General features: G+C 39.4%; 1 protein-coding gene across 6 annotated transcripts in view; it reads left to right on the top strand.

The window, feature by feature from the left end:
- Positions 1-12,838, top strand: part of LOC134839070 (neural cell adhesion molecule 1-like) — a 511,831-nt gene that overhangs the window by 70,663 nt on the left and 428,330 nt on the right. For all 6 annotated transcript variants that reach the window (XM_063854482.1, XM_063854480.1, XM_063854481.1 and 3 more), the window contains one exon: positions 9,664-9,807. In XM_063854482.1, coding sequence (XP_063710552.1) covers positions 9,664-9,807 — 144 coding nt within the window. The remainder of the gene's footprint in view (positions 1-9,663; positions 9,808-12,838) is intronic.

Here is a 12,838-nt window from a genome sequence, read left to right as displayed (position 1 = left end):
TGTACTTTTTCTTCGAGTAGCATTACTCCCGATCTTCGTTTAATAGTTTGTATCGTTCGTTCGACTAATCCACATCCTCGATGATTACCGACGGGACAGAATTTTTGAATAATATTATTTTCAGTGCAAAATTTTTTCATTGATTTTCCTTTAAACCCTGAAAACTGATCCGTTTTAATCGATTCTGGTATTCGATGTGTGTCAATGTAGGTACGTAGAAAATTTATTGTTGATTTTCCCCCTGTAGATTTCGTAACTTTGACTGACGGAAATTTTGAGTATCTATCAATAGCAACTAACAAATATATCTTCTTTCCCTTATGGTCTTCAAGTGGACCCGCATAGTCTAATTGTACTTCTTGCCCAGGCTGTGTCAACAGTGGAAGTGGTTTGGCCGAATTTTTTTGGGATTATATATTTATCATTCTTACCATAACAAATGCAACTTCTACACTCTTCGGCCATATTGACCATGTCTTTGTGCATGTGTGGCCACCATAAGTAATTGGAAACCTCCAACATCGCTTCTTGGCCACGATATCCTTGATGAAGTCGCGGAAGCACCGCTTGTCTCAGCTTCTCAGGTACGGCTAAACGATTGTCCACAAGTAGGCAGTCATCAACAACCGACATCTGGTGCCACAGAGGGTTGGTGTGTGGGCCCATTAGCTCGAATCCGTGTCTATCGTTCCGTTCCACCACTCGCCTGAGCCGATCCATCCAAGTATCCTCTGATACTAGTTCCGCCAGTAGATTTTTGTCGAATAATTTTAGAATTGACAGTGGGCTATTTGTTTCCTTTAACTGCTCCGACAGTTGGTAACTGCTTTTCCGCGATTTATGGCCACTTCTCGTCTTCTGTTGCGGTGTGACCATACAAGTCTCAGTTCCTGAACTGTAGTCCGATTCATCAATGCTGTCCATCGTTAAGTCCACCTCAACGATTTGTCCAATTTCAGTTTCATCTCCTGATTGGGTTTGTTTCGATGGTTTCGGGCTTTGCATCACCGAAATGGCTTCTAATTCCATTGGCCGGGGTTTCTCATTCTTTTCCGATCCTATTAGTTCCCAAAATGAAACTAACATAGGTTGGGCTGTTGTAGCAGTTGATGTTGACTGATCACTATTTCCCGTGTCTGTTCTGATTTGTCTGTTCAGCGTGTTCCAATGAGCTTGTGGTATTTGTTCAAAGTCCGAATTATCTAATTCTGATTTGTTTGGGGTCCTTTGTATCATTCTGGTTCTTTGGAACGTCGTTTCTGTTATTTCCTCCCTTAGTGTGTCTGTGTTATTCCTATCCTGAATTCTGACCATCTTTTTTTCTTTTCCTCTTTTAGCTGTTTCGCCTGAATGCATATTTTCTGATTCGTGATTTGATAACTTTCCGATTTCTTTAACTGATTCGACCGACTGTATTTGCTGACGATTTTGAGATAAACTGATTTTTGAGTTTTCAAACTTTTCTCGTTGACACGAACGTGAATCTTCATTTCTTTCGTTCCGGTCGTGCTTTGTCCGTTTTGGACCGTTTTGGTTGCCATAGCAACGGGTAGATGACGTGTTCTGATTTGATACATTTTGATCAATTCTAGAATATTCTAGAACGTTTTCGTTCCGGTCGAGCCTATCGTGATCACTCAGTCGACTGTTTAAACAGTCGAGAGCTTTATGAAAACTTTCAATCGATGTGACTACAAATTTTTCATCCAATACTGACTCCGGCCATGGTTCACCTTTCGGGTTTCTAGATAGGTAATCTACTATACCCATATCTTTCCCTGGTAAATGAATAACTTTAAGCTGATAGGGTAGTAATCTGTCTACCCATCTAGTCAACCTAGATTGGTAGGTTTTGTTTGACTTATGTTCATCCAAGGCCGAAACCAGTGCTTTATGATCAGTGGCTATCACGAATTCTTTTCCTAACAAATAATGTTTAAATCGGTCAACAGACCATACTACTGCTAGCAGTTCTAGTTCATTTGTGGAGTATTTTTTTTCTTGTGTGTTTAAATATCTGGAAGCGAATGCGATCGGTATCCACTCCCCCTCCCCGTTTTGTTGTTCCAACGATGCCCCCAGTCCACTATGGCTGGCGTCACATTTTACCCTAGTAAGTAGCTTAGGGTCGTAATAATGAATTTTTGTTATATTCGCAACCGCCGCTTTTGTCGATTCGAATATCTCCGAATGTTCTTCTTTCCATTAGAATTTTTTAACTTGAACTTTCAACCTTTTGAGTTTTTTCTTTTCATTTTCTTCTCGCAGCAGAGGTCTCAACTTTGCAGTTAAAGTAGCTGCGTTTGGAATGAATTTGGCCAGATGATTTATGCTACCCAGAAATGATCTGAGTTGTTTCAGTGAAGTTGGCGGACTAAGCTTCAAAATCGCTTCCGTTTTTTTATCTTTGGAGAAATACCCTCCAACGATAACTTATGTCCCAACCAATTCACCTCCTGTTGAAAAAATTCACATTTCGACAGTTTTAGTGCCAAGTTTTCTTTTTCTAACTTTTTGCAGCACATTCAAGATCAATTTTTCATGTTCTTGTTCACTTCCTTTAGACACAATGAGTATGTCGTCAAGAAAACAGAATGTATTTTCCGCATGGTTCAATGTTCTGTCCATAGTTTTTTGAAACTCAGCTGGCATATCTGCCAGACCGTAAAGTCCGGTCAAAAATCTGTATGTTCCAGTAGCTTGCCCACCTATGATGTTAAAATTGCATTGTTTAGCTGTCTCTGCAGTTAGTTTAAGTTGACTGTAGGCATACTTCAAATCTAATACTGAGAAATACAGTGTACCGCTTTCATTTGCTGTGTTTATTTGGCGGACCCCATCCAATAATTCATCCACATTCGGCATTTGATATTTATTTTTGAACAACTGTCTGATGATGGGTTTGGCATCTAAAGCCAATTTTATGGAGTCATCTTTTTTTACTGTTATTACAATAGGTGCTATAAAACAATCACTAGTACATTTGTCTAGACGTTTTATATGCCCCTCTTTTAGCAGTTTTTTCATTTCCTCATACACTTTCCCTTGTATGTGTATTGGGATGCGTCTCCCTTTTTCTTGTAATGAACTAAGTGGGTATTTGAACTTTGTGCTGACAACGTGATTTTTTGAACACCCTTGACGACCAAAAAGGTTTTTAAATTTACTATAGAATTTGTTTTCCCAAGCTTCTGACTGTTCGTACAGTAACACGTCAAACCTCGTCTTTTCTTTCGGTGCCAACTTCTGTGTTGTGTGTATCCCGACTTTGCTCTGTAAATCCAGCCCCAAAATACATCTCGTGCGTCGTTCTGTGATTAAGAACGATGCTCCCACCACCTCCCACCCTGCTGAACGGATGGTCGTGGTGATTGCACCCAATAAATTGATCGGCTGTTTGTTATAGTCTACAAATTTTGTAGTCAAGTTGAGGTTTTCCCGTGAAATGAACCTCGTATTTTTTGAAGACTCCAGAATTTGCTTTGCAGTAGCCCAGTTCAAAAATGATACAGGACTGCCCGTATCAATAGTCATGTTGATGATTTGATGATCTATTCTCACCAAAGCTTTTAAGGACCTTATTTGTTTCGATCGGGTATTTCTGCGAATATCAACCTTCTCTATGTCCTTGCTACTTTTCTTGATATCTCGGTTTCTGTTTGATTGCTGTTTTATATACTCATCTATTTCTTCCATCGAAGACAATTCTGATTCAATAGCCATAATTTCGAACTCCTCACGCGAGTCAAATGACTGAATTAAATTGCACTCTTCATCTGAGCTGGATAATTTTTCCGCAATCTCATTTACTTGCTGTGACCTACACATTTTTGCAAAGTGATTTGGTTTAGAACAATTTTTACATGTTTTGCCCATGGCCGGACATTTCTTCAAATGTCCTTCCCCAAATGGTCGACCACATTGAGTACACGTTTTCGTGTCTCTAAAATGTTTCCCTTATTTTCTGTCTGATGATTTCTTCTTGTACATGTTGTTCGGTTGTCTCCTTCCGTAAGCATTTTTATTTCCAATACTCATAATTGGTTCTTGCTTTATCTTCATTGTTCCGTTTACCTGAGCTGTACTTGCAGTCGTTGCATTAGTTTTCTGAAATGCCTGAGTTGTCTGTTTACTTTGTTCAAATTTCAACGCCCTTTTCAATACTTCCTCTGGTGAAAATGTTTCAAACGTTAGTGTATCTTATAATACCACATTTTTCATTTCCGATATGAATAGGTCACGCACTAGTTCGTCCTCCAGTGTCCCTAATTCTGCTCTAGCTGCTTGAGCAGTTAATGCGGCATGAAATGCCTCGAGTGATTCCCCTGTTTCCTGTGAACGTTTAAACAGCTTGTAGCGTTCATACGTAACACTCTGTGATTTATCAAATGAAGTCTTAGCGAACGCTACCATCTGCCTGAATTCTAACTTTGAAACTTCTACATGCGGGTTCTTTTGAACAAATTTCTTCTTTCCTTCTGTCCCCAACGCCAGAAATAATCTAGAGGCTACTCTTTTCTGTACTTTGTTGTAATATACGTTGTGTCCAACCTTTGGTCCTCTAGTTTTTCTTTCTTCATTTTCCAAGAGAATCTTATTCCGGGCTAGTTGGTCTCGAGCTTCCCTTTCTGTAATCGCCTGAGCGTTTTCATGTTCTCGTGGGGTCTCTGGTCTTGGTAACGGTTCCAATAGAACTTCTTTCGGTTCTTCTAATAATAGTTCCGGATTCACGCTCTCCTTTACTGTAACTGCCAAAAGAAATTGGTCTAGCCATATTTTGAAATTCCAAGGAGGGTCGGAATTCGCGGTCGTCCGAAATACAGGGATCCCCATATCTGTTCTATTGTCCTGGGACAGAAATCCTGCTGACTGCGCCATGTGATATTGCTATGCTACGAGTAGGTAAGAGCAAAAGAGAATAATTTAAAACCTTTAATTCTGTCTTGTTGAATTGCTTAGTTTTGTTAGAGATCACGTTCATGTGTCTTCAATGATCGCAACCGTCCAAATGACTGTTACGTTTGGCCTGCATGGATGGCCTTGAATAATACTAACAATACATAACAGAATATTAATAACACTTTATCCAAGGTTACTGTGGCAACAGTACTACTTGGTACCACATACATGTACACCGTTTGTCCATTTCTTATTGTGCACCAGACGTGCTTGTTAAACGAGGATGGAAAATGCCAGACATTCACAACAGTACCTTGTTTCCGCATGTTTCACAGCTGAGCAGACATGAACCAGATTTTCGGTAATCAAGTTTAGTTCACTGCTAAAATTGCTTAGACACATGTTTGCAAGTTTACAGTCCCTCATAGTTTGTTCTCTTACTAAATACGGCAATGATTAGTTTCGACCAATTCCAAGTATATTGCAGAGATGAAGTGGTTCTCAATTGTCCCCTCATTTACCAACAGAATGAAGTTGAATGAAGTTCAAAAATAGGTCCCAGAAAAAAATTACCTTTCGATTATTATAAATTGCTCTTTGATTTGTTGAGGGCGTTATTTTGGTTTCTTTTTAAATTTTTTTCTCGTTAAATTGTTATTAGTTTGTTGTTGTTTTTTCAGATAACTTTTTTGGTTATCTGCATTTTTTTTCAAAGATGAATCCACAGACTACTGAGCATTTAGAAGGACCACTTTTGTGCGCTGGCAAACGTTCGAAAGCAGGCGAAATTTTTAAACCAGGCTATAAAAAGCGTTTTTTTTAAAACTTTTTGGAAAAATTTGACCAAAGAAGCGGGTTTTTCTTAGTGTCCCCCTCCCCAAAATTAGTGTATATTGGCGCTGAAGGCCAAGTATGGATTTTGCCACTAATCGCTAAAGGCAAGCGAACGCCGCAGGAACTTATGTAAACTGTGTAGCAATTTTTTTCTAGTCTGCGGCGATTTAGTTCGTCTATAGCTTTGGTTTTTTTGTATTAGAGGCATAATTCTTCTAATGCTTATTTGGTTATCAAGCCATTGGCAACTTCATGTCTCAAAATTGCATTATTGAAATTTTTGCGACGCATTTGATACGTAATGTTTTCTGAGAATTTTCTCTACCAATGCAATTTGTTCAACCTTGGTTCCCTTGGAGACAATTAGCTATGGTCTATAATTGCGGGAGCTCTTTTCTGAGAGTCTCTATCAGGCTTTGAAGTTCTACGGGCATCGTTATTAGTCCGTAAAAACATTTCTTAAAACGGTCTGTCCCCGGTGAACTTCCCCCAATAAATGAAAAATTGCATTGTTTGCTTCTTTCCAGTTTTAGAGCTACTTGTCCATACGCGTACGTAAAATCTAGCGTTGTAAAATAGACTTAACCAAATTTCTTTTCTGCGATTATTCGGCTTATTCCGTCTACTAACTCATCGATATTAAGCATTTGGCACTTGGTTTTGTGTACTTGATTATTCAATTGTCTTCACTATAGTGCCAATTTTATACTCTCTTCCTTTTTTACTGTAATTACTATTGGGGACAGAAAATGCTTCATCGAACACTCTTCGAGTTTTACGATATTTCGCTCCTCGATTGGACGCGTGATTTCCTCATCTATTTTATCCTGTAGACTAATTGGCATCCTCCGCCCTTTTCTTTCACGGGTTTTGGTATGTCAAAGAAATCTCCCCGCACCCACGCGCCCTACTCTGCAAACTAATTTTTGGAACAACTTTCTGAAAAACGACTGCCACGACTTTCACTCGTCCAGTTCATGTTCCTCCTCGGCACTTATGTTTCCCTCTGCCACTGTCATCATTCGGTTACTCGGTTACTCATTAGGAGAACCCTTAGTTTTGCACAATTTGAAAGGGAATCTCTTTAACGCAAAATATTGCGGTACAATACTAAATGTGCTCTTGTAAATTGATTTCTATACATTTAATTACCGGTAAAATTTCGATATGAATCGATTTCAATATCAGGTTTGTTAGTGCGGGAGGGGAGAGGGACATTTTTTTTGTTTGGCAATTACCATGGTTGAGCGGTATGTTCATAACCAGCTCTCACAGGGGGGAGGGGGGTTGGCTATCGAAAAGGCTGACAAAAAGGCTGACAAAAAGGCAATGAGGAATACAAATTATATACGGGAAAATTTAAAAAAAAGTCAGTAAAATTTGAGAAACTAACAAAAGAAAAAGAAAAAATCTTGAAGGGAAAAATTTGAAGCAAGGTTTTAATGAGAGTCGCATCTGGGAACTTTTTTGATAAAATGAGCGTTGAAAAAAAATATCGGCCAATTTGTGAAACAAAAACTACACTGTTATGAAACTTTCAGACATTTTTCTAAAAAGAAATCACAATCCATTGCAATCGATTGCAATCATTTAAAATAGATTTCATTGATTTGTCAAAAGGAATACTTTAATCCATTTTTAATCGACTTCAGTCCAATTTGAAGAGACTGAAAATGAGCACGTAACATAATCGACTGTTATTCAAGAATTTTCGCTGCGGGTCGCCACTCGTTATGAGAAAACTAGACATTTTCCGAGCAATAAAAATATCCAAAACTTAGAAGTTTCAAGGCTCAAAAATTACTGAAGAAAATGGCGAAAACCTTTTTGTTTTTGGGTGCAGGGTGTCCAATTCTTTTAGATTATACAAAAAATTAACACAAGGTCAGATCTAGGATTTTCTCGAGGGGCGGATATTCAAAAATAATTCAAAACTTTTGTGGACCTTTTTTTAGGTAGACCAAATTGATTTTCCAAGCTCTCCCAGAGCACTAAAACACTGCAAAGACCCTGTATTGGCCAAAATTTTGGGCCGAAGGCAAAATATTGAAAAAACAGGACAAAAGAGGCGTTTTTTGGACTTTTTTCGAAAATGTTGACAAAAAATCGCGTTTTTTTTCGCGCGCTCCCCCCTCAAAGTTAGTATATATTGCCGCCAAAAACGACTTTAGAAAAGATTTTAGGGTCCATTACCAAAAATGGATATCTCAAAATAGTACAAAGGGGGGACAGTGAAAGAAAAACTGCTATTGGTTTGGATAAAAAATCAGTGGAAACAAAACTATTTAGCGAACACATCATGTTCTGAATTTTTCAACTCTTATGTACTTTTCACAATAATTGTGTCTAATTAACTAAACGGCAATTCAACCTTTTTTCGCATATCTACGCCCCTTTTCCATCTCCGTTTGCATACCTAACCTATAAGCTTAGCTACGGTGGCCTACCCGTACGTATGCAGTTCCTTACGTAGGTTTTCCAATGAACCATAACGTACACTTGTTGAGTGTTATTTCGGGTCGAGGTCGTGATTTTATGTTCAGACTTAATTAGTCTGAGTCGAACCGCGTGGGTACCAAAAATTCATAGTCGCCACGCAGGTCAAAGTCTGCAAAGTCTAAACATAAGTCTGCAAAGTCTGAACATGAGTTTCCAAAGTCTGAACATAAGTCTTCAAAGTCTGAACATAAGTCTGCAAAGTCTGAACATAAGTCTGCAGTGTCTAAACATAAATCTGCAAAATCTGAACATAAGTCTGCAAAGTCTGAACATAAGTATGCAAATTCCTAACATACGTCTGCAAAGTTTGAACATAAGTCTGCAAAGTCTGAACATGAGTCTGCAAAGTCTGAACATAAGTCTTCAAAGTGTGAACATAAGTCTGCAAAGTCTGAACATAAGTCTGCAATGTCTGAACATAAGTATGCAAAGTCTGAACATACGTCTGCAAAGTCTGAACATAAGTATGCAAATTCCTAACATACGTCTGCAAAGTTTGAACATAAGTCTGCAAAGTCTGAACATGAGTCTGCAAAGTCTGAACATAAGTCTTCAAAGTCTGAACATAAGTCTGCAAAGTCTGAACATAAGTCTGCAATGTCTGAACATAAGTATGCAAAATCTGAACATACGTCTGCAAAGTCTGAACATAAGTCTGCAAAGTCCAAACATAAGTCTGCAAAGTCTGAACATAAATTCTGCAAAGTCTGATTCGATCCGCGTGGGGACCGAAAATTCATTATCGCTCTACAGGTCAACGTTTGCAAAGTCTAAACATCGGTCTTCAAAATCTGAACATAAGTCTGCAAAGTCTGAAAATAAGTCTGCAAAGTCTGAACATAGTCTGCATAGTCTGAAATTTAGTCTGAACATAGGTGTGCATATCCCGGGTTGACAAAAAATGCTTATCATACAATTTTCTTATATGGAAACCCTATGACAACCAATTTTTCCACAGAACCCATTCATGGAATTGTCTGATAATCATTTTTTTTCTGTATAGAAATGAATGACAAGCGTTTGTTTGTATAGAGGTCAACCCGGGTAGTTCTGTCGGTCCACATGGTCTGAAACCGGATTCCCTCGGTCCACACGGTCTGAAACTGGATTTTTTTGGTTGACACAGTCTGAATCCGGATTTATTGGGTCCACATGGTCTGAAAGCGGATTCAATCAGTCCACATGTTCTGATCATAGTATTTTCTGGTACACACGGTCTGAACATAAAACCACGACCTCGACCCGGGTAGCCTTCCGTCCGATCTTTGAGTTATAATACGCGAACAGGAAACTTGCTGAAAACAGTAAATCGCATTAAAGAATGCACCCATACCGATTCATGAAGAGATAACTACTTTTTAAATTGATTTAAGTGATCATGACAAAGATATAAGACGAGCGATAAGGTTATTGCTTGCTTCGCTGTTTCAGAGATGCCCCGTTTCGTGCGCAGACTTCCGAGTGTGGTGGAGGTCTTGAGGGGGGAGAGTGTCTCCATAGCATGCATGGCCACAGGACTGCCCTCCCCCTCGTACAAGTGGAAGATGACACAAAGCTATGACCACATTCCACCAGGTAAACCCACGCAAGCACGCACGAATGCACACACACATGCAAACACGCACATAACACAGACCTTACAATGCACCCACACACCATGATACACACCAGATACATCAACCACATCACGCACATCATTCACACCACAAACACTACATAAACCAAAACCACCCACCATAAACGCCACACACACCACACTTTTATACACGCCATACACATCACGCGCCATGCACAAAACACAAACCTTACACACCATACTCACCATACACAACATACACACCACATCCACCATACATTCCATATACACCACACACAACATGCACATCATACACACAAGACACACCACCCGCACCGGAGTTACATGGATAATAATCGATTATAATGGAAAAATGTTCTCTAAAATGTTGTCATTATAATGCATTATTGTGGCAAATTTAGACCACGAAATCGATCATATTGGCAATATAATCGATTGTTTTCGTAAAAACACAATCTAATAAAATCCATTATATTGGATTATAATCCATTTAAAATCCATTATAATAGATTATAATCCATTTAAAATCCATTATAATAGATTATAATCCATTTAAAATCCATTGTAACTGATTATAACGGATTATAATCTATACATTTATTTGCAAAATACAATCATTTGCAAAACTTGCAACATTTCTGCGTTACTCTCGGCCTACTCGCAATCTAAACCTAATCGAATTAACCCCCTCCCCTATTTGCCCCCATCCACGTTTGCCCAAACACCCTCCCCCGCTCCCCTACGTTTATCCCTACGCCCACCCCCATGTTTGCTAAAGTTTACCCCTCACCCCAAGTTACAGTCCACCCCCCCCTCCCCCCCCCCCCCAGTTTGCTTACCATTTTCGACCGAGACGTGTAAGCAGAGAGGAAAACGGGGGGGGGGGGGGGGTAAACAGGGAGGGGTAAACGAGCTATATAAGACAAAAATTATAAAAGTTGAAAAGTGAAATGTAACAATTTATGAAACCTAATAAAGCAAATGCACTAAACAGGAAATGCGATAACTTTAAAAAAACTTGTAAATTTGATGACTAACCTCTCAAAAAAATCCGAATAATTGACAATAACCGATTATAAGCGATTATGTTGGCATGAAAATATACAAAAAATAATCCATTTTTAATGGATTATAATCTATTTTCATCAAAATTTATTGAGACAGACCAAGAAAATTCAATATTATTGATTGTTATCTATGGAATATGGAAATCCAGTGCGGGCAAGCACACCGCACACACCATACTCATCACACATATCACACACACCACACACCTTACACAGAACACACACACCACATGCATCACACACAATAAAAAGACACCACATACACCATACAAGCCCTGCACACCGCACAAACCACACAAACCAAACACCACACACCAAACACATATCACAGATCATACACACCACACACACACAACATACACACCATACACCACACATACATCATACACGTCACACGCCATACAAACCCTACACCATACACCCCACACAAAACACACACCACACACTCCACGCACATCAAACACACAAAGCACATTATGAATGCCAAACACACCATGCACACAATGCACTCCATACATTCCATACTCACAACCCACATCACACACGCAACATACCCACACCACACAAACCCTACGCATCTACTACACCATACACGCCATTCATAGAATAATTACAATATAAATTACAAACACCACACACCACAATCACACCATACATACAAAACACACTATAAATGCCATACACAAAATGCACACCATGAACACGGCACACAACGCACGCACCACACTCACCACATACCAGACACACCACTCATATTACACTCGCCATGCAAACCACATATGCCATACACGTCACACACACCAAACACGCCATACACTCCACACAAACCATACACAACAACACACATACCACACACGCAGCACACACAGCATACACAGCAAACACACCACACACCACACAATCCACTCGTATGACACACATATTACTAACCACACACTAATTCATACACACCCCACACTTAGTACACGCCATACACACCAAACACCATACTCACCACAAACAACACACCATAAAAGTCATAAAAACCACGCAAAACACACACCATGTGAACCTTAAACAACAAACACATCAAAAACACCATACACACAACTCACATGAAAGGCACCATACAAACCGCACATACTTTTCACGCCATACAAACCATACATACGACACACACACTATACACGCCACACGCACCATGCAAACCACACCCACAACGCGCACCACACATACCATTCACATATTACACTTCAGAAACAGCACACATCACAATCACAAATACTGCACACACCAAACACACGACATACAAAAACAAACATGTCCCACAGACCATACGCGCCAAACTTACCAAACAAACCGCACACGCCACATACATCACTGACATCAAACAGGCCCTACACATCACAAACAAATTACACACCATATACATTTTAACCACCAAACGCAGGAATTACACCATACACACCATCCACATCAGAAACACCACGCTCAATACACAAACACTGCGCACAACACACATCATAAACACAACACATCATATACACCACACATCTCACAGAGCATACACACCACATACACCATACACAACCATATATCAAGCAAGCACACACAACGGTAGTTTATGTTGGGGCTGAATAGGGTGGGGATTGGTACCCCCAATGTATTCACATAGGCTATAGGGTATCCGGTCATCACCCTAGGTACTAACATAGGGAATATATTTCCCATGTAATTATATTAGGGTTTTAGGTTTCAGGGTTTCAGATACTGATGATAAGTTTCGAGAAAAAAAATGGCAGCCGATTTCGACGATACCGCAATGTTCAAGATCCCAAACGGGAATATTTAAAAGCCTATGTAATAAGCTAGGAAATAGATTTCTCAATTTTCCATTTAAAGTTTTGGTTGGTAAGTTTCAGATGGGAATTTTTTTTTTGCAAGTTTTGGAAAAAAACCTCAA

Source organism: Symsagittifera roscoffensis, chromosome 2 (genome assembly GCF_963678635.1).
Source record: "Symsagittifera roscoffensis chromosome 2, txSymRosc1.1, whole genome shotgun sequence".
Taxonomy (NCBI): Eukaryota; Metazoa; Xenacoelomorpha; order Acoela; family Convolutidae; genus Symsagittifera; species Symsagittifera roscoffensis.
This window is presented reverse-complemented; position numbering and strand designations above follow the sequence as displayed.